The sequence below is a fragment of the Vidua chalybeata genome, chromosome 6 (genome assembly GCF_026979565.1).
Source record: "Vidua chalybeata isolate OUT-0048 chromosome 6, bVidCha1 merged haplotype, whole genome shotgun sequence".
Taxonomy (NCBI): Eukaryota; Metazoa; Chordata; class Aves; order Passeriformes; family Viduidae; genus Vidua; species Vidua chalybeata.
Genome location: NC_071535.1, coordinates 49,823,579 through 49,847,391, shown reverse-complemented (window position 1 = coordinate 49,847,391; position 23,813 = coordinate 49,823,579). Strand labels below are relative to the sequence as shown.

The window sequence follows — 23,813 nt, the reverse complement described above, 5'->3', positions numbered from 1 at the left end:
CAAGGAGGGCTCACTGGAGGGGAGGGTCATGGCATTTCTGAAGCATAGTTCCAAATTCAGGAGCTCGGCTACAAGCAAGATGTGAGGCTCTCAAACTGCCAGCTTGAACTTCTAGTTAAACAGGAGCACAAACATTTTAGGAGGGCAATGGGCACATCCATAGCTGCAGAATTAATAGGAAAAAATGCCATACACCATCCTACTCTTTTACCCCATGACAGTTCCTGTGTCTTTCATCCTGTGTGTAGTTTCAGCCAACGCTGTTCTGACTTACTGATACTTGTTCTGTCCTTGCTGGGCTCTCAGCTCCCTTGTCCTGAAGTGCTACTCCAAGCTTGCCCCTGAGGTCCAGCCCTCCCCAACACAAACCACACCACTGTTTACACATTCCTACATTTCTTCTGCATGGCTGGTGAACACAGGACCTCCAGCACTTCTTCAGCTGATTGCAACTCAGATGACTGAATGGAACTTATGAGGCACACATAATGAGAGTTAATTATGTTCACATGATGCAACTGAATTTGTGGTCACACAAAACCCCAGCTACTCTGACAATTACACAGACCTAGCAAATCCTCATGCTCAAGGCATCAAATGCACTGAACTGACTTCAGAAGAAGTAAGACAGGACAAACGTGCCCAGGTGTACTAACCCAAACCATAGCAGGATGGTTTACCTAAATCTTCCTCACAAAATTAAATGCATGTATATCTACAGAGTTTTAGGCTAGAATTTAACCACCTAAGAAACACATATGGTTATTAGATTGTTCAGAAATAAACAGCAGCAACTATTTTCTTACTTTGGGTACTTTAGCTACATAAATTTGATCTTTTTAAGTACTGACAGAAGACCAGCTCTAGTAAGATTTGAAATTGTGAACACATAATCTAGTTTCATCACGTAGCTTAAAAACAAAACTCCTCAACAAATGCCTCAAAATGGATGACAAGTTTGAACACTAACTGCTGAAAAAATTTCATTTTCTAAAAAGGGAATCTTCAAGGTCACCACCTGAATCATCACTAAATAACCTTTACATTCATTAACCAAGTCAGACATATTCTGTTATATTTCAAGATTCCCGCTCTCATAAAAACCATGAGTGAAACAAGCATTAAATGCATCTGCCCACACCTGTAACAGTGTATATAACCAGCACAGAGACAGTACAGACAACTGATTTCACACCAATTATAGTAAGTGATGCAGAGATGAAGTAGAAAACAATCAATTGCATGTGCTGAGTGATAGGAAAAATAACTCCTATTTGTTTTAATAACTTCATTATTCTCCTAGTAATTAAACAGTTGTAGGAGAGACTTTATAAATAAGGGAAGCTTTGAGATGTGTGGTACTATTGTTCTGGTTTTGTTCTAGTACTCTGTGCAGAGAAATTGCAAACCATTCATATATTTAAGGAATACACCCACAGTATTACTCGATTCCAGTAAAACACATATTCTCTCCAGCTTCACTAAAAGAGTTCTCCCCCTTTCTCTGTCCTTTTTAAATTCCTGGAATGTCACACACAGAGGATTTTACAAAAGTATGATGCCTATGCTGAGGTACTGTATTCTCTACACCAAACCATTTTGTCTGCAATAGAATGGCAGCATGTGGCATATTGAAAAGCACTACAAGTATGCACATGTGCATCCTGGCCAAATTAACATTCCCAGGATTTGGCCTGGCTTTAAACCACCAAGTAGACATGCTCTAGTTATATCCCGTAATTATACTGTTTGTTTTGATAACTACTGTATTTTTTTCCACGCCAAGTAATTCAGCAATCACAGAAGTGGAGACTTAATTTCCTCATTTACGGACCAGTATACAACTGAGTAATCTCCTAAGCATCCTTGGAAAAGCTCATGCCCAAACATTATATATATACAGCTGCTCACATTCTGTACACATCCCTCCACTAACTCTTTGCCTCTGCTGTTATGAACTGCAAAAAGCAAAAATTTCTCTGGCAGCACATAAACATGACCTTCACTGTTCTAATAGTTCAATAACAAGCAAAGCATTTACGGTTTAAAATAGTTCAAACAAGTATTTTTTATTCTAGTGTATATATAGAAAACTATTATGAAAAAAATCCAGCCTGTTCAATAAGCAATAATCTTAACTGAAGATACTATTTACCAAAACTTCTGAAGGCACCAGAAGTCATAAAAAAGTTGAAAACTGCCATTTACATCACATGTATGAGCAAAAGTAATTGTTGTCGTGTTTGAATAAGGCAGACTACAAATACTTTACACTACAATAGGCCCTTTATCGTAGGATCCAAGAACTTTAACAACTTAAAGTAACAATAATGTTTTACTGGAACTTGCCTGGAATCTACGCCTGGATTTGCTGGATAGCTCGCCACTAGAATATTCACTATACTAGCAGCATCTCTGTAAAACCTTCCCAACCAAGACATTTAATGCTTATTTTCCACAAATCCAGTATGATTTTTACCTCACTTGTGTATGAACACAAGTTCTGCTGTTCTGTGTTGATGCAAATGTTAAGTCCTGTCGTTTCCACACGTGTGTGTGTGGGGGACGGGGGGAAGAGGGAGGGTGTGATTGTTTTAAATACAGCTAGCACAACTTGTCATACTTCCCAAACTCTAGATGGTAAGAAAAAGGTTTTTGAAAGGTGTTTTATTAGCAGTATGTATGGGTTTCAAGTCACATATGTATCTGCAGGCAAGCACATTTGTTGCACTGGGGGTCTACCTTTGGACTTCCACCAGTTTTCCCTGCAGTTCAACACCAATTTATAGCAGAATTTATAGAGGAAAACAACAAAGATTCCATGAGTAATCCATGCCAAGCCCCAATTAAGACTTTCAAAACAATAATTACTTGGTGTCAATTATGCCAGCACTTCTTATATGAGCACACTTTAAGAATCCAAGCAGGGCTAGCCAAAGACTGCAAACACTTTATTAGCTTCTATTCATTCAACAGAATCCCTCTAAGAGCATCTATAAACCCAAATCTCCAGCAGCTGTCTACATTTTTTATTGTAACCCTCAGCACTGTGAAAATAATAGGCCTTTAGTTTGGAACTAGTTATTTTTGCAATTCTATACAGAAACACATTAAAAATACATAGGTTAGAGGTTTTTAATTGTCATTCTAGTCTTAATAAACTCTTTTTAATGACTGAAAGACTGCTCCTTAAGAGTAAACAATAGGGATTATCATCACATCCACCTTCTCATTGCAAAAATACTCGAATTCTGTAACAGCCTCAAAATGAAGTTGTTAGAAGACACAGGAGCACTACAGAACCCAACCCCCAACCCTAGTTGGGGTTTTTTAAATGCAATATTAAGGTTATCCTTTCTATCAGCACATATTTAGTTTGCCACCTCCTCTTTCAAAGCACTTGCATTACAAGGTTTTCACAAACTTCTTTCTTAAAGCAGATAAAGTAGATTTTCTTTTAAAGGAGAAAAAAACCTCCAAAACAAATAAAACTACACTGAGCAATGGTAGTTGCTCAGTGAGCAACTAAGTGAGCAATGGAGTAATCCAATTATTAGCAAGCAAGCCACAAAAACAGGCATATGGTATACAAAAGCACATAAATTTCAGGGAAAATACACACCAAAATTTAAGAAAACCACCTATAAAAAACTACATCAGCAGAATAATTCCTGTTTTTCATAATGAACCATGTCAAATCTAAGTGGATAGCATTATTATAACTTAAGTGATGTTTAGAAATTTCTGGTGCCAACATACCCCTCCACATGAAGTACTCAGAAGGCTTCAGACATCCTCTAAATAATCATGCAGAGATGATGCAGAACCAAATGACAAAAGCATAGCTGTCTGTGCAGAGCACACCACTTGCTAACTTTTAAAGGTACAATTTCAGTACAAATTTGATTTATGAACTGGGGAAAAAATACCAAGTGACTGAAGTAAATAAAGCTAAAAGTTCTTTCCCTAACTTCAGCTTTTATGGACAGAGATCAGATATTATCTTTAAATTTAATAATGCACAGATAGGTTATTAAAAAAAAATAAGGTTTTTTTTTATTCTAAATGTGAATTTGATGGAGCGAAAAAATCACATTAAAGCTATCCAGCCAATTTTTACTGCAGACAAATTTTGTGTCAACTTTCCAAGCCCTCAATGCTGTTCTTCTACTATTTGCTAATGTCTCCATCGCAAGTTTGGCCCACCAACCCGAGAGCACGAGCGATGTTTTGCAAAGCTCAAATCCCCATCTTTTAAAAAACAAACTCCTACCACAATCATGTTTTGATTTCAGCGAGGTCGGAAAGCCCCTGAAGATTAATTGAGCTGGCAGAACAACCCAAGCCTGCAAGAACAATTCATCTGGCTTAGACACTCTTCCTTGCATGCTTCCCGAGGAATGCTCAAAAACAGATGTATTTCAAGTTGTATTTTTGATATACAAAAACTTGTATTTCAATGTGCACAAGAAGCAGCAACAGCCCCAGCTCTTCCAGGCTCACTAAAAAAAGCAGTGGCTCGTCCCACTGCAAAGGGTTAACTGGCAACTGAAGGGTTCTTTCTGCCACTTACAATAGTGCTGATCTTTGGGGATTAAATGCAAACTCTGTGAAATGTTTGCATAATGATATCTTGCAATATTCAAAGTACTGTATGTTGCTGTGTTTATAGTGCACTGCCTTTTTACTGGCCTCATATTCCTAATAAGCAGAAGAGAAGGATACACTGTTCTTATTATCACAATCTCCCACACCAAACCACATTATTTTAACATTATTTTAAGTTACTGGTCCTAAAAGGAAAAGCAGTTCTGGCATCAGTATTTTCTTCAATACCCAACTTAATTCCTTGTAATCAAAACTAGGCAGATAATTTAAATAAACTTCACCAGACACAAAACTCCAAACGTACCACAATTCCACTCTAAATTCTCATTCTTCATGTAATTACAGAAATCATACAAAAATCCCACGTTATCTAGGAAAACAAAGATCTAAAGCTGTTCTTAGTTATGAAACTAAGGAGCTTAGTTGAAAAGATGCATAATTTCAACTGCTTTTCAAGACTAATTAATCCAAAGTGAGACATTTAAAAAGTAGATTTATTCCTTAACAGTTGCAAAAAGTTGGCACAAAAAATGCCCTCTTGTGGCACAGCAGAACCCTGCAGAGCCTGCCCTCGGGTCTTCCAACATAGCTTTTAGAACAAGAATGTATGACTCAGGGCTTGTTTTGAAACTCAAATGAGATAAGGAAAACAGGTAATAAAGTGAACTAAAACTGCAGGTATCATTCAGAGCTTGAATGAATGCTTGAACTCAGTTTCTCTATGTGGCTATTTTTTTTTTCTGAGTGTTAATCTAAGTAGTGAGTACATCTGGCCCTCCTATAAAACTAAGCACAGTCCAATTCCTGAGGAAAGGTGCTCTCTGCACTGTCACTTTAGCAGATTCTTGAAAGGGGAGTTTTTGTGCTGCTTGAAACTCTATTAAGGAATATATGTAAATACAATTTCAACACCTTCAACAATAGGCAACAGTTTCCAAGACTGCCTCACTCTCCCCCACCTCAGATCATTAATTCTCAGATGTACCACTGATTGTGAGAGGAACAACTGACAGACCACTACAATCAATAGATTTTTCTCTCATGGAGCAAAGCTAGCACAGTGCAGATTTTTCTGTTAATTGAAATGTGGCTGCAACAGCTTCAACTCCCTTACTTTGAAACAGCATTTTTCACACAGGTATTATTTTTGCTGCTTTTCTAGCTCTCAGCCTGCCAAAATGATATTAAAAGTAGTGGTTCATTTGCAAGCAAACAAACAAAAAAAAAAAAAAGGAAAAAAGCCATTCAGAAGCCCTTTAAACTGAAGTCAACCCTCCACAGGCACTAAAATCCCAATGCTGAGCGATGAGGAGGGGGCTCTCCCATCCTGATCCTGCAAAGAGCACATTCTTTAACACATCACTCTTGGCTGCGTCTGCTCAACCAATGGCAGTTTTGGCAGCCTCCCAAATTATTCCTTTTATTCCTGAGGACAGTCCCCGACAGCTTGGGTCCCTCGTGCTGCTCCTCTCTGAATAGTGTCGGCGAGAGGTGCTTCTCTGTTTTCCCAAAGCACAGCTCAAGTAGGAAGCAGTTGTGTGGAGGCACAGGAGTATCTTATTGCAGCTGCCAGCTCACCTGCAGCAGCCCACAGCAAGGTCACACTCACCAAGGTGAGCTCGTTCCAAGTGCTCAGATGGAGCTGGCAGCAGCACCCACAGCACAGCACAGAGAACGGGCAGGTTTGAAAGGGTTATGTCTGAGACAGAAAAAAAATGCATTTTGGTCTTTTGCCTCAGTGCAATAATTAAAAAACAAGAAAAAGACCCACCACAAAACCATTTTACAATCTATTACAAACCCTCAATCAAGCACAAAATTTTAGTTAAAATATTAAGACAACTATAGAACACAAGATATTTTAACTATTTGAGTATCTGAGACTTTCTTTTCAGACAAAAGCCATCCATGTTTAGCTTCTACAAAGGCATTTTCGAAGTTTTCAGTTGAAGTTCCAAGAACTTTTTTTAAAATACTTGTTATAAAACCAAATAATTTTAAAATGAAGTTACTTTTTAATACTCAGTGAAATCACTAGGTCATTTCATCTCTAAGAGCACAGATGTAAACTCACAATAGTTAAATCTTTTTTGACAAGAGTCAGTGAGCTTTTTCTCAAAATTGGTTTGTATGTAGCTGAGATGGAAGTCTCCCCACGATGAGCAGAATGCACACACTGTATTTGGAGTGGTCTGGGCCCTCCAGACAACAGAACACCTACAAAATGGTCATGGAAACACACACAGGGCTAGCAATGAACACCAGAGCAGATTCCTCTGCACAAAGCCCTGCCAACCCTGCTGTAAAGTTACTCAGGCAGTTCAGAAACCACACAGGATTATGGTGAGAGTTTAGCAACTAACATGACAACAGGGGAAGCCAGTAGGATTGAGACATTTTTCAACATTTTGCTCACCCAGCACCTGAAGTAAAGATTCTCAAATCAAAAGGCATTAGGCTGCACTCTTCCAGGTGCAACAGTTCAACAGCCCTTTTCTTCTTAAATACAACTGAGCTTTTCATCGCTTTTGAAACCAATAAATCATTATTTCCTTCCAGAGTTATCCTCACTTGTGTCCATTTTCTCCACCCTGGTCTTGCTAAAGTTTACTATCAGCAACTGAATAAAACCAAGCCATAGGAAGATCTACAAACCACTTACCTGGTCAAGATCCCAACCTATTAAAAGCTGCCATTTTTCAGACAGCTGTATGTAGTTCTCCTGCAGTGTTTACAGAATGTAAGTAATAGACATATGTGTGTGCACACCCACATAAAAGGAATGAGATGGGTTGGGGAAGGAGAGAAAAAGAAATCACAAATGTCTTTATTACCTCAGAACAGTTGTTAAGCCACACCTAAGATTGGAAGAGATTAAGTTTCCGACCAGTAGTAGGCTTCCTCCTCAACCAGGCATATCATAACAAAAAAGTCTTCTCTCCATAATTCATCCCAGATCACTAACCTGAGTGCTGTCCCAGGATGTCTGCAGCTCTCTTAGTCCTTCTGTCTTCTGATCCTGGAAGGAAATTCTCAATCTCTGTACCCACCCATCTTGACATCAGTCTCCTCTCCAGAGCACCAGCCTACCCCACTTGGGCAGAGAGCACAATTTCCCAATCCCTACAGGAAAAAAACTTCTCATAATCCCTGAGCTCGCTAGGAAGGTCTGTCATTTACAACATCACTTAGTGATGCATGTTTCAACAAATGGTATCGATGGCACAAGTCACAGTTATTTTACTTTTCTTGAAACAAGGAGCACTTCCCCATCAACTACAAGGCAAGAATTCATGTGGCAATTGTAGGTCCCTCAGTTTGCAGCTACTCTGAGTAGTTAAGGTAACAAATGATACAGGATATCCTTATACCAGGCAACTTTAAAAAGGCAGCTGTGACATTGAAGATAAGCTTCTTTAGCAGGCAATCTAAGAAGCCTATATAAAAAGAACCCACATTATTATTAAGAACATACCAAGTAGCAGCCTATTTGAATGGGCTGGTGTGCCTTTCCTCCAAGTATTCAAATTACTGCTTTTCAAAACTCAATCTCTAAAAACTGTCATTCTTTTAGTATTTTTAGTTTATTTCCAGAGAAACATTACATAAATAAAAACCTGTTTTTCATGCCCTGCAGAAACTGTTTTCAACGGTGATGGGGGAGGGGGATATCAACCTAAGAGCTGGAAAGCTTTGAAAGGCATTCTTCTCCTGCTGCATTTCAGATTAAGTACAAATTCCTTCCTCTACTTGTCAGACCTGTTGACAAGCAAGTAGTTCTCCTCATGATTAACCACTTTTAAAAATAATAACAAAAAAACATTAAAAACTTCACAGTTAGAGTTACCATGCTCTACTTGAAAATTGAGTTAGTGAAAGGAGTCTTTATGCCAAACAATGGTAAAGATCCATTGAAACTGAAGGAAAATGAACATAAAAACATCTATAAGCTGAAAGTTTACAGCAAATTTTTGACTGACCCAACTGAAACAGCATGAACTCCAGGAAAGACCTAAGACTGAATAGCTCCTACCATTTTATAAAGCTTTTGAAAGAGACGTAACTATTTTTTCCCTAGCATAAAAACATACCCAATACAGAAATATTTCCTCAAAGCAATTTGTACCAGTAAGTATAGTATTTATCATGTCTTTATGAAGATGGCTAGTGCTCACCTCTCACAAGATTTATTTATCCAGCATCAGATACCAAAAAAAGCATCACTAGATAGTGTTTGACCTGCTTGAGCTTCAGGAATACTCATTACAGGGGGAGGGGAGAAGCTGCTAGCTATGTCATTATATATGTATTTTAACATAAATGAGTTTTGACACAAACTGATTAGGAAGAGGGAATAACTTCACTGTCATAATCTTCCAAGATTAGAGCTCTGCAACTTCCTTAAAGAATGGAAGCCACACCAAAAGCAATTGTTACATTAGATGGAATGACACACAGAAAAAAAATCCTTTTTTTTTTTTTTTTTTTTTTTTACAAACAGCATTCAGAAGTCCAGAGGACTGTGTGTGGTTTTTCCCAGAGATGAAGTGCAAATGCTTGTTATTAAGACCTTGATGCCAAATCACCTCAGGAGCTTTTCAAAATGCATGCACACATAATTATTTCAATACAATACTACAAAAGCCTTTCCCATCGTATTTTTGAAAACTCTGCACTTTAACATCATCCTTGTTAATTTAATTTGCCCATAACATAAGGTGGTAAAGTAATTAATGTACTTCTTAACTACTTTCAAAATTTTGTTTAATGCTTTAGCTTCTGGGCAAGTACACAGAAAATATTTCCTTCTCTCATTCAGTGAATTCAGTTAACAAGGATGTCAGAAGTGAAGAAAAACTACCAGGAACACACTTAAACCACTTTTTACAATTTATGACCCACTAGGAATGGGAGAACAAATTTACATGGCTATAGATTAAAATCAACTTGAAAAACAGAAAAGGAAATCATTATTTACTATTCAAAATTATCTGAAGCACTCAAGAAAAAAGTACTGTAAGATTTAAAAAATCCATTTGTATCACAGACATTTATAAAGACAATTAATACACATTTTATTTTAGCTTGCTTCAGAAGTGAAATTCTAGCGGACCCATGTATTAACTATCACAATTTGTTTTGTGACTTCTGCTCCAGATCACCAAACATTCATTTCTGGAAACGCATGGTGCAGCATGAAATACCCACCTAAAGATTTCATACATCAAATTCAGAAAACTCCAAAACACTACAAAAAACCTACAAGTAAGCAAAAGTACCTAAACGGTTAAGCAGGGTACAGTTCATAATCAGAAGTAATTTTGTTCACGAAGACAGCAGTTCAAGTGCTGACAACTGTAATTTCTCTGATTGTTACAGAGAAATTATTTTGTCTACCTCACAAACAGTTAAAAGCTCCCAGAAGGTTGGGTTTTTTTAAATAATCCGTTCCTAAGTGGCAGGTTCAGCTGTACCCTAAACTTCTTAACTAAAGCTCAACCAAAAGAAAACCACAGTCAGCTGAGAGAGAAGCACACTCCCTTTAAATCAGCCGGACACTCTAATTCTTCACATGGGCAACCCTCCCAAACCATAGCACTCTCAATTCATACCTTCTCCATATTTCTACTCACCTCCCTGACAGAGATTTCTTACATTGGCAATTTAACATTTTCAATGCAAATGCCAGTAGCCAAAATACAAGGAATGTCAAGTTAATTGGCATGGAAGAACTGTTGAGTTAAATTAAGCAGAAAAATAAATAATGCACTAGAATTTTTAATATATTTGCAGAGATCAACAATCTCTCAATTTCTGTATTACTGCAGAAACCCTGTGACAGAATGCTTAAGAACTCTATTAAATCAATCAAACATATAATCATGCTTAATTTGTATTTTCACCTACAACATTTACAGACACCAAAATTCACTGAGAACAGCACTTCCAGTACATTCCTCTCATTCAGTTTCACCCAAAACTGTTATACAGACCCAGTAACAAGTAAGTCATGTTCATTATCATTCATGGAGCTCCTGAAAAATTAGCTGAAAGGAACAAGAAGTTAATATATCAATAACATTCTGGGAAAAACAAAGTTGTTGATGCCGAATGTTACTTTTAAACCAATTCCATTTGCATTAGTTCATTTGGAATTATCACCGTTTATCCAGTGCATTAATAGAATTCCTCATTTTGCTATTAATCACAGAAATCTTAAAAATCCATGAGTAAAAACAATTTGGAATTTTCTTTCTAAAGAAAATAGATAGATTATTCACTAGCATCCCACTATATATAAAAATTAAGGGGTTTTTCTATACTCCCCCTGCCCACAAAGAAAAAGCAACTTGCCTGTTTACAGTGTACCCCATCCTAAGTAATAGAAACTACTCGGGAAACAGCTGTGTAACATTCTAAACACAAATTTACAAGTGTTTTCATTGCCACATACAAACAAGGCTCTTCTGCTCATCAATATTCAAAGACTACTCACATTACTTAAAACACAGTTTACAACTACTTCCTTTTAAGATTCCAGGCAACACTTAATCCGATTTCCACAAACCACAGTTTCTTCAAGCTCCTGCTGTCTGCCCAGCACAATGACACCAGAACAGCACACTGGCAATCAGAGGCACTCCCCAAATTGCTAACTGTAATTCCTCTATTGCACCTATTGAGGAAGATGAGCTGGATAAAAACTGGACTCCTGCAGCTCCCCTCTCTCTGACTGCTGCTTTTCTGGTGAGAGAGAAGTCACATCATCCATACACAGGAACTTCGATTTTCCTCCTGATTTCTGTCTTTAGCCCATGTTATTTATCAATACCATTTAATAGTTTATTTGCTGACTGCTGCATCTGATCAATGGAAAAAATAAAACCCTGGGACCCTCCTTAAAGGCAATGCTGTTGCAGCAAATGGTGCAGAAAGAGAACACGGATGGGAAAAGGGGGGGCAGAAACTGCATCTGAAACAATCCATATTATCCAGCATAAATGCTGTTTCTGGCCTTTTGCAAGCCCACACTGCTTGCTGTCCAAAATGCTTCATCTTTTTTTTAATTTCTAAACACACAACACATCCAGAAGTCCACACTGAAACACTTTCAGTTCACTACTTACCTACATTTCCAGAAGTATTTCCCCTCCTTCCTCCTCTTTTGCTAACTTAGGTTCTCTTCTTCACACAAACTCACTTTAAACAGCATTTTCACAAACTTGCAATGTTTGGGACATTCAACTATTATTATTATTAGAACTGAACCATCATTTCAGTTCAGGTGCTGCCAGTGCTGCTCAGCTGCCCTCTGACTCTGCAGCCACCCCACAGGAAAGTCACAGCTGAGATCCCACCTTCCCCATTTAAAGAAGTGCAACACAACTGGTGGAGGGTCTGGAGCACAAGTCTTATGAGGAGCAGCTGAGGGAGCTGGGGGTGTTTATCCTGGGAAAAAGGAGGCTTGGGGGACACCTTATTGCTCTCTTTAACCACCTGAAAGGAGGCTGTAGCCAGGTGAGGGTCAGCCTCTTCTCCCAGAAACAGGCAACAGGACAAGAGGAAATGGCCTCAAGATGAGCCAGGGGAGATTTAGATTAGGTATTAGAAAAAATTACTTCCCCAAAAGGGTCATCCAGCATTGGAACAGACAACCCAGGGAAGTAGTTGAGTCACTAATCCTAGGCATATTTAAATTCACTAGCACTTGGGACATGTTTTAATGATAGCCTTGGCAGTGCCAGGTTAATGGTTGGACTTGATGACCTGAAGTTTTGTTTCCTATCTAAATGATTCCTTGCTGTAGTCACAAAAAGGAGTAGATGTTTCCTTGTAGTGCAGAAATGTTGAAGCTCTCCAGCAAAAAGACAAGCACACTGTTGTGCAATGTCACTACCCTTTTTTCTTGCAGTGCTAGGAGAAAATATGCAATTGTATGGTCTCATATTTCAATGGGACACTTAAAAAAAAGATCTTTGCTGCTAATAGTTTTCAGATGTTTTCCTTGTGCAGAAGTCCACCCAGCACAACAGTTATTTAAAATTTCAACCTCATGCAAAATTTGAAGACATTTCTCCTAAAATCCTCTGGATCACTTGGAAAACCAGCAATATTGTTGCAACACTTCAAACTGCTCAGTGAGAGAGAAACCACCAGACTTTTAAAATATGTATTATTTGTAAATCTCTCAGTGAGGATTACTCTGCATCAGTACAGCAGCTCTTGTTCAGCAAATACTGACTATATGTTTAAGTGCCTTAATCAGATATTTTAATAACTTGTATTTAACCTTGACACTGGATGCTCTGGGTTAGTAACGTTAACTGTGACTGCTTCTACCTGAAATAATTTTTAATCCTTCAACTTCAAGGAGAATGCAGAAGCAAAACCTGAATTTCATGCCCAACAATCTAAATGCCCAGGAATCATATGCCACACCAAGGAAACATACCTAAAGTCATAAAAGTGAATGTTGTTTTACTTCTGTCCCAAAGGACACTGTCATAGACAGACCTCAGTAATTTCAATTTCCCTTCCACCATTCTGGTGTTTTAGTGTTTCTGTAGACAATTCAATTTTCTCCAGGAAATACTGAAATTGACAATTGCATTGACAATTCAATATTCTCCAGGTAAGGCAGGAAAATGCAGCTCTCAAGAAAGACTCTTGATCCAGGGATTTAGCTGGCCACCTTCTTAGGCAAGTTAGCAATAAGGGAAGAAAAACCAGACACTGGAAAATATCTGTTACACTGATACACTCCACTGAAGTAAAGATTTATCATTCCACATTTCAACTGAAAGGACTAAGCATCCTGTGAAATGAGTATATCAAAGCCCAACTTTTACCTGTAATCTCTTCATTTGAAGAATTTCATGTAATGATTTCACATGAGAAATAAGTCATTGGCTTTTATTTTTTTTTAATGAGTTTAAGCTGCACCTCACTACAAAGCCAACTGGAAGAGCAAAAGGAAAGTGGTTAGGCTATTTAAAATTAAATACTGGGAATAATAAAATGCAATGTTGAAGGAATAAATCTCATCACTAAGTGAAATAGTTTTAGGCAATCAAGCATTTCTGTGCTAAAAAAGTAAAGCACAAAAGTAGCATTTAAAGCATTTAACAGCATTAATCTAGGATTTCCAAGGAAGGAAATAAAAACATCTGCTAAAAATCCACTTGACAATATAATTATCTTAATTGGAAAGCAAGCAAAGACTTTACATTTTAAAAATTGCATGTTCATGAATTCCACTCTTTAAGTAAAAGAATTTAAAAATTGAGCTAATATTCTGAGATGGCAACAATAAATATCAAGTGTTTGATAACTGTCATCTAAGAAAAATTTATTTCATTATCTTGCAGCTAACTTTTATTAATTTAATTTTGTCCAGGAGATTCAACATGGCCTTGAATCACTATGTCCTCTGTGGAACAACTGTCTACATCTAGATTTTGTCAATGTTATCTCACTCTGCAAACAGTTAATGTTATAAATCCTGATCTTTAGCAAAAGGTACCCAAAAGATGACTGCTTTACCAGCCAGTGAAAATTATATAAAATGAATCCTGCTCATTAGCACAGTTCTGTCTCCAGATGTGTTTAAAGATTTTGCTGAAGAAGATCAAACAGATCTATTATTCCAGGTATTGGGATAAGGCCCAGTTATTTTCTTTGATTCAAAGCAGGCATTGAGCTCAAGCACTCAGAGGTTAACATGCAGAGCACACATTTAAAACATCTAAAAATTGGCTTAAAATGACACACATTTAAAAAATAATTACTTTAGCTTTTGGCCTCTGATTTATGCTGCTTGATAGACAAACACTGCCTTTATCTTCTCATTGCTCTCCTTTACATTGGTATCAATTTCCTAAGTTAATCAAAGCAAATCTTCCTTCTCTCTAGAAAAAAACAAAAAGTAATGGCATAAAGTAAAGAACAATTAATGTGAAATTTAAGTGAAAGTTGCTGCTCAAGCATTTTGCCACTTTGAAGATGAATGTGAAACTATGACATTTTGAAACATATCTGCAACTTGCAAAAGGCAATAACTACATTTTTTCAGATTAAATAACAGAAAATTAACAGCAGCTTTCCTGCTTCTGCATGTTTTACAGAGTCTATACAGAGCTCCTCAAAAAAAAATTACCTGCATGTTGCAGAATTAATGTGTATTTTCAAATGCTTCAGTTAGCTCTTAATTCAGGATATTTGGTCTCTGGTAGGTAAATAAAAATATAATAGAAGTCTTCACTTGACAAAGAACTGTAAATAAAATCCAGTATTACTCAAATGCTTCATTTCAGCAGTGCATCCCAATCTCATTTTAAAAGTGTTGGTGGTTTCAGTTGTACTTTTTATTAAACTAAAGATAAAATCTTTAAAGGTACAGATAAGCAATAAGGAAAACAAGGCTTTAAACACAAAACTTCAGGCAGAAAAGGACATACCTACTGTGTATTGGTAGCAAGATTCTATACCTGTCTAGACAAGACAATGACATTCTTGCCAAGTACTCCACGGCAGACAATCAAAAAGAGAAGGGTTGGGTGCTTAACCAGATTCTTCTTGGATTTTAACATCTTTAATTACAAATCTGCTTTTAAATTAAAACTTCTGCTTCTAAGGACATAGAGCAGACCTTGTAAAACTGTCTAATAATGCTGTAAGAAAAGACAATTAAGCTATAAATAAAATGCCCCATCTATCACCATTATCCAAACTGAGGTCATAATTAAAAAGAAATTTTAAAAAGCACATCTAGAAGGCAAATACAAAACAAATTAGATTTAGCAGCAAATTAGAGTCTACAGCCATACTGGCTAGAATTGGATGTGATATTAAATAAATGTGGTACCACATTTATTCAAGCCAGTTTTTGCAGAGATCCAGCACTGCAATACTGAAGCAGTACATTTAATCTGTACCAAAGAAATGTAAATATTTAAGATGATAGCAAACTTGGATCAGTAGTGAGGTTAAAACCCGTTTTAGTATAATCCATTTGCAGCAAGTGGAATGATGGGAAATGCAGGGTATAGAACACATGTATTTCACAGCTACATACACTTCTCTTTTCTCTGAAGCACTTGCTAAGATTGTTCAGGATTGCCAGACCTGACTGGGAAAAGGTACCTCTTTGTTTTCTCCATTATAAAATACAAGAACATCTTGCACAATGTATTTGCCTGCAGACAGGCAATCCTTTTAACTAGGTCCAGTAGCTAGAATTCACTACTGACAGAATGAAGAAGCAACTTTCTTCAAACTAAACACGTAGCATGAATATCAAGATTCTGCTGTCCCAAATATTTGAGATTCTCTTTTTTCTGGCAGATAATGGGTAACTAATAAAATAAAATTAAAAGTGTTGAATAAATTGTTTCCTTATGTGATGTGACAGGCATATTGCACAGCTGTAAAAGCAGTCTGAAATGTAACTCAAGGTTATGAAAACTACTTTTAAGACTACAGCAATACTTGCCCGGTACAGCTGTATGACTGTATTTATGCTTAATCTTTAGAGAGACTTTCAGGAATATTGAAACCCTCACTGCCATACATACCTTCTTTAAAAAGGCACATACATTCACCTGCACAGATCCAAGGAATGCAGAAGTGGGCACTGTTTTAGGAAAGAGGCTGAATGAATGAAGTTTTTCGTACGCATTAATGTTCAAAAAGCTGGAACGGGTAGTAAACAAAATGTGGAGACTGGCAGCTTTGAATAACCAGTTCATGCCTTTGTTTCTGAGCTACAACACAAGGAAGCCACATAATCCCAACCAGAACAAAAGCATGTTGCTCTGTTTCCGAGAAAACTTTGATTTCCAGAAGCGTTCAACACCTATAAAAGCATCTCACTGTGTGTGTTATCCTTGCTGGCCTCTTCAGGTAGTCAAAATTCAATTTCCCAGCATGTGTGTATCTTGGAATAAAGGCAAACACAGATTAATGAGCCAAGCTAAGTACTTTGTGGTGCAGCCTTGCTTTAAAAACAAACACACTCCAGCACCTTCCCTTCCGTGCTCCTCCCTTCCCTAAGGAATGCACACAACATCCCTCTTCATCCACATACCTTGCTGAACCAAACCACACGTGGCATTTTCTTACACAGTTCCAAGCTTGCTTCCAGAGGGCACTCTGAAATTCAGGCACCATGCACAATGTGCCCTTTTCACCCTTTCTGGGAGCTGAACTGCAAAGCATTTCCTTTGCTCTCTGCAATTGTCAGCCATCCCTGCCCAAGCACAAATCCATCAGCATTTACTGCACTCGTTAATGAGTGATCTCCCATTTTAATTGTCATCAAAAAGGACAATGAATTGTTTCCCCAGCTGGAATGAAACACAGCTACTGTATCCAACCAGCAGCTCCAATATTCCCAGCTCAATTCTGCTCACAATGCAGGACAACAAAATGTATTAAACAGGCTGTCTGAGCAAACCCAAAGCGGGGGAGAGCGAAGGACAAGAGAGAGAGATGCAGAGAAACGTGTACAACCAGGGAGATTTACTGTGTATAGTTCTGCTTTCTCACAGCAATTTCCCATTTCCAAATGGAACACTTTCTTCCAAGAAAATTTAAAATGAGAAGAGGAAGAACCAACAGAGTTTCTTTCACCCAGCCTGGCAGCTTTCCTCCGGCTGTCAGGAGCCAGTAGAGGCCGCTCAAGACCATGGATCGCTCGGGCAAAACTGCGGGATGGGACAGCAGCTTCCCGACCCTCGCCTCTCAGCACAACAGCCACTTCTGGCATTTTTCTTCCATTTCTCCATTCCACACCCGCTTTTCCACCCGTACAAATTACCTCCGTGAAGTCTAGTCCCCCTCAAGGGCAACTCCTGACCGTAGGCTATCACTGGTGGCCAGAATCCACAATGCTGCACATGGTGCTCTCAAGTTTATCCAAACTAGGTCTTCTGCCCCTTGCTGAGGTACCACTCCAGGTTTCTTTCCCTAAAAGTTTCCCCACAACACTCTACAGCACACAAAACCCATTCATTTCACCACAGACTATCCTCACATTTTCTGGAGATGCTGTGAACATACCACTTTTGGTGAAGTTCTCATGTGGTTCCAGCTACCCAATTTTTATTCCACTCCAGGAATCACTTATTCCACTCCCCAGTTTGAACTGTCCACACATAGCAGTGACACAGTGAAGTGAACCCAAACTCACAGGTGGGTTTCACGTCAGTTCATGTACTTACTCATACTTTACCTTTTATTTAAGCACAGAGTCAAGAACCAGAAAGGACATCATCTACACAGAAGACCTCATTATGAGGGTCATCACTATTCCTTACAGTAGTTAACTGCTCCACTATTTTTTACTTCTTACAGCAATAACCATCATGGAGAACAGAGCAAGAAATAATAATTTGTTTACAGCCAGTCAAGGAACACCTACAGTAAACAGTGTTTAGCCCACCTAAACAGCCACAAAAAAATTATAGTTTTCAACATCCTGCTAGGAGTGGAGAAGACAGGAATTTCTGCAGGGCAGAAGAAATCTGTTGATTAAATTTATTAATGAGATTATAAAACAATCTTCTCAGATAATCAAAAGGATTGAAATCAATAATCCAGCTGGTTTCTTCCCCTTTGGGCTTCTGTGATTAAATAATCATTAAGTGGGTATCATCTGTAGCCCACTGTGGGTGAATCTGAGCTCCTGTATGGTTTTCAGTGACATTGCACCTAAATGTACACTCTTGGCACAGCAGAAGCAAAGTTAAACAGGCAGACTTCTGTTTAGTGCACTTTGCTCTTTTGCCATTTCCAAACACTTGAAAAACATACCATGCATATTTCCTACACACAGTACAGGCTAAACACTAGAATTAAGGAATAAGAGTTGTAAACAGTTACTGACTATTGCTATGCCAATTTCTCAGGTTTGTTTCTTGTACATCCACTTTGTTTCCCAAAGAAGAGGCCAAGTTGAACTGGAAACTGACTTCAGAAACAAATAAAATGTTAACTTCAGATATTTAAGTGCTGATTTCTACTTTTTTGTTCCTAATTCTAGGCTACAGTTTGAATGCATGATTACCTTTCAATACCTTTCAATTCTTTCAAAAAGAACCTCTGTAGCAGCAGTACACATTTTTAACATATTTAAATACAAGCCAGTTAGGTATCAAATACTGCAAGAACAGATCCTTCCACACCAACAGCCGCCTCAACCTCTGAAAGCTGTAGGAAGGGCATAAAAAACATTCTACACTTTCCAAGCTTTCCAACTTCCCCAAGTCTTTTGGATGATCAGAAAAAGAGAAGCAAATGGAAAGAAAAACCTGCACTGTAATGCATACATGCACTCCTTTACCATCATCACTGCCCTCCCTGCATGTCCCATCTCCTTCCCCACAGAGTTTGCCAACCACAATTAACATTTCACATCAGCAACCCATCCACCAGAAACAAACCATAGCCTGTGCTTTCCAGTCTTCATTCAGATCCACATATGCTCAGCAACAACCTTTCTGCAGGGACTCTCCCATAAAGCACTTGCCCCATGAACACAAGGTATTTGAAAAACATCAGTAAACAAACAAAAAAAGAGATGGAAAAGCGTGGTGCCAGCTGTATGCAGCACTCAAAAAATGTGGCAACCATGATATTTTCAAAGACTACTACATGGAGATCCAGAAGAATCAGTTTATACATCACTTATTTAATGTTTTATTTAGTGATTTTAGGATAAGAGACAGCACTGCCCTAACAGGGTTTGCCACTATCAAGAAAACCTGAGGAATATTTGGAACAGAGAAAATCATTTGCAAAGATAAGGATAAGCATAAATGGGAAGAACTGGAATGTAGCTTCCTAGATTACAGTTCTTAAAATTTAAAGCAGTAAAGAAAAAGGAAGACCTGCATGTTTCAGTCAATTGGCAGCATTCGCATGTGCTGTCAGTGTGGGCGTCTTCCCTAAATAGGCAAACAACATAAAATGCAGAAAACTGAGAAATTTTTGAAGCCAAGAAAGCACTTTTGTTGTTTGAGAGCCTCACAAAAGCTCACTTCAGCAGAGGACTCTGTTCACTCACATGCAACAAAGATGACTTCATATTGCAAGAGGTGCAGAGAAGAACTACAGGACAATCAGACAGAGAGCCCTTCTTAAAGGGCTGCACAAAGAACTTGGCTTGCTTAGTTGAGCAAAACAAGGCTAAGAGGGATTGTGATTTCAGACAAGCATCTCATGTAAATAACCAAAGGGAAAACAGCACCCCTTCAACTACAGGACAGCTGCCCAACCACAGAACAGCAAAAAACATTCTAAACCACAGCACGTTCATTTGGAAAGCTTCTATCCAACAGAAGTGGAGTTTTGGAAGTTTTCAAACTCCTATTAGATGGAAAGGGGAGAAAAACTTACCTGGTTTTGATATGAAGCTTGACTACATTATAAACCTTTGTTTCATTTTAAGATGTTTCAAACCTTTGTTTCATTTCATGATGTTTCAAGTTTGTCCACAGTATTGAAAGAAGCAATAAAGACACAGAAGTAAATGGACATAAGACTAGTTAAGTTTTTTTTTACATAAAAGACAACTCACATCCAATGTTTTATCTAATATTTTCATGATCTTTGTACCAGAAATCAGTTGCGTAAGTGGAGTTAGCCTGTATATATTTAAATAAAATGTTTGATTGAAGTTATTTAAAACACCAATAATACTTAGTAATACTTTTAATTTCATTAGAGAAAGAATAAGATCAAGTGGCCAATGTAGTAAAACTACAATAGGCTGTATTAATTGTGGAAATCACCACAAGGGGGAGGGGTTACTTGGAATGTTCCTCCTGACACCCTTCAGTATATTAGTATCCAAGGAGTAACAATGTGTTTGTGAAATTTCTGTAGACAGCACCAGTCTGGAACTGTCACCAGTACAAAGAGGACTGGGTAGTTATCCAGTAAAGTTCATGGGTTTTGAGAGCTGGAATGCCAGAAAATGGAATTTAATAGTACAGCATGTGAAATCATGCGTTTAGGGACCAGTAACCTTTTCTGTAAGGTGACAACTCATTATGTGGAAGCAACGCAGGAGGAATGAACAGAGCAGTGAGATAGAGAAATCATCATCTAAGGATACTGATATTTACATGAGCCCAACAAGAGCTCAGTATGCTCATAGAAGAAAAAATGAAAAATTCCACTAAGGTCAGGAGCCTCTGAGCTGAAATTAGAGAGGTTAGAGCAGTGCTGGGGAAAGTATCACTGCTGAAGAGTTAAATATTGTATTTCATATTGGGAGGATCTTTGGTCTCAAGCAGTTCAGCTGAACAGATTTATGTTAAAACATTGTTTCATCTCCTCACAAAACTTTGCTTGGCTAAAGATGATTGAGTTTATTAAACTGCTCAGTAAAATACACACTCCATTCCTCGTTTCATTTCCTGCAGCAGTTCCAGCCCAAGGTAAAGTGCACTATTAGCACAAGTTATGAAAATGCACTACACAGAAGTCTAATTCAATGGATCAGAAATTAAAAGTTTTGTAACTGCCTGACAAACAAGACAAGAGATGGTCTTCCAAACAGAGCAGTTGGGAAGAGGAATTTAAGCTGTTCTAAAATTGCACTAGTAAGTTTCTGGAAAAGACAGAAAAACAAATAGATGTATTCTTACACCTAGAAGTTTATGTACCCATGAAAAGGATCTGTTTACAGTATATTTACAGACTGGACATTTTAGAGCTCCATCTCTGCCCTGTGCAACCAGCAGAACTTTTATTCCTTCCTTTCAATGCTCTAGCCATAGATAAAGGGTGGCAGCTCTAAGTGTTATTGAACTGCTCTCCAACGCTTTGCTACTACCTCCTCAAGAGTCAAGGGCTAAACTAAGTGCCCAGCCCAGTACGGCAAATAATTCTCCGGCTCAGACAAATGAAGATTGAATGCCTTTTTTCTCCTCTGTATGTGAAAAAAGGACTTTTTAGGATCATCTGGAATGTTACTTAACAAACATCCTACATGTGAGGCATTTTTTATACCTTCAGTCAATTGCTCCTTCACCCAGCCAGTATGGTTTGGGAGTTTGATATTTACTAAAACCTCAAGTTACTCAAATGCCTTGCTCTGCAGGCATTTCAATACTGGACAACTAATACACTGCTGTCAGCAGTTATTGGGCTATACTTAACAACCTGGGAGTTCTGCACTGGAGCAATGAGATAGTTGGAGCATTTTCCAGTCCTATTCTGTTAGTTCCATTAAATTTGTCAGGCATTCAGATTTGCAAAGGAAAACGCAAAGGCATCTCACGTGACACGTGACTCTACATCCAAGATGTACCAGAATTATACTCATTTGATTAAGTCTCTACTTTTACATCGGTGTTTGTTTTTGTAAAAGCCGCATCTGCAATGTTTGAAAGAAGCTCTCTTAGCTCTCTTTACTGCAACACGCTTACATTTCATAGAATAAAAGCACCTCAATAAGCAGCACATCCCTGCTCGTAATTGCTCTCTGAACCAGAAACGCCACATGAAAGATCCCGACAGCCACCACCAGCCCTGGCAAGGCAACTTCATCCGTTCAGCCCCGTCTCCGGGAAGAGACACTGGAAGCCTTTCACTTGCAAAACTTCCCGGGGCTGCGTCCACAGCTACGAGCCTTTTAAAACAACAAAACCACCATTCATCTTCCACCTCGGCCGGCGCTCAGCAAGACAACGCTCCACCTGCCGCAAACCTCACCGTAAATAGCGGGGAGGGGGGGGGGAGCAGCCAGCTCGCAAATAAATACACACAAAAAACCCCAAACAAACTGGGAAAACTGAAGTGCCGCCTCCAAAGAAACCTGTTGCTGACCACCGCCAGAGCGCGTCTGGGGGGATCCCGCATCCCGGAGCCAACTTTCCCGCTGGCACGGCGCAGCCCGGTGCCGCTTTGGCTGGCGTGGATCATTAATGAGCCCGGCGGACGTGCGGGGTCGGTGCGGGGGCGGCCGGGCTGAGCCCGGGCCGGAGCCGGGGCCGCGCCGCCAACGCCCCCCAGCCCTGGGCGGTCGGCGCGGAGCCGGGAGCCGGTACTCACTCGATGAAGTAGCTGGCGCCCTCCTCCGAGAACCCCTCCTCCCATCCGCGGGGCAGGTCTGCAAGGCACGGGGGACGGGGAAAGAGAGAGAGAGAGCGGGAGGGGAGGGGTAAGAACTTCGCCCGCGGAGCCTCCCGGCCGCGGGGCGGGGGCGAGGAGGGGGCGCCGCGCCGCGGGCACCCACCTGAGCGGATCATGTGGCCGGAGTTGACGGGCTCGCCGGTGCGCGGATGCAGCCAAGTGGTGATGCGGCTCAGGTCGCTGCGAGGGAGAAGCGGAAAACATGCACCTGTTAGTGAGGGCGGTGGCGGGCGGCAGCGGGGCCGCGCTGCCCCCGCGCCCCTCCCGCGGCGCCCCCTTACTCAATGAAGAAGACGCGCCCGTCCCTGCAGACGCCGTAGGACCAGTGCTCAGGTAGAGTGTCCCGCCCCACCGCCGCCGCCATGTTCGCCGTACGCGCAGCCGGCCGGGGCGGGGGTGCGGGCGGGCGGGCGGCCGGCCGGCGCTCGGCGCCCTGCGCCCGGCTCTGCTCGGCAGCGCCACCGCCACCGCGGCGCGGGCGGCGGGCGACACCTCCCGCCCCTCGGGAGGCCGTGGGCACGGCGGCGGGAGCGGGAGTCCGCGGTGGTGCCGCCCGGCTTTGTCCGCCGCTGCTCCGCGCCCGCCCCCCGGCCCCGCGTGGGCTGGCGGCCCCGGCGCGCCTGGCGAGGCACAGCGGCCTCCCGCGGGCAGCGCGGCGCGGCGGGAGCCGCACATCTCCGCAGGCGCTCTCCGCCCGGCGGAGGGACCGGGATTGACTCGTGCCCCGCTCCCTGAGCCCTGGGAGACGCGCCCGGAGCGGGGGATGTACAGGTGTGAGCGCACCTGGCTGCCGCCGTGCCCCGGGGACGCGCTCGCCGCGGCGCCAGGTGAGGCGGGACAGACGGGCCTCGGGGACTTTGAACCTCGGGCACAGGGTACAGGGGTACCGGGGTTAAAACATCGCACAGAGGCAGCAGCAGCAGGCCGACAAAGCAGAGCTGTCACCGGCATCGGGAGGGACTGTGCCAGCCTCTGTGTTCATCCACGAGCTGGAAGAGGCAGGAGGGTAACGCTAGAGAGCCCGCTCGGTGCATTTCAGTGGGGCTGGGTTGGCTCCCCGTCAG

General features: G+C 40.4%; 1 protein-coding gene across 1 annotated transcript in view; it reads right to left on the bottom strand.

The window, feature by feature from the left end:
* Nucleotides 1–23,113, bottom strand: part of PLEKHA7 (pleckstrin homology domain containing A7) — a 146,838-nt gene extending 123,725 nt beyond the window's left edge. Inside the window, exons 1-3 of the mRNA XM_053945841.1 lie at nt 23,031–23,113; nt 22,853–22,929; nt 22,669–22,726 (exon numbers count right to left, since the gene is read on the bottom strand). Coding sequence (XP_053801816.1) covers nt 22,669–22,726; nt 22,853–22,929; nt 23,031–23,113 — 218 coding nt within the window. The remainder of the gene's footprint in view (nt 1–22,668; nt 22,727–22,852; nt 22,930–23,030) is intronic.
* Between the last annotated feature and the right edge of the window lie 700 nt (nt 23,114–23,813).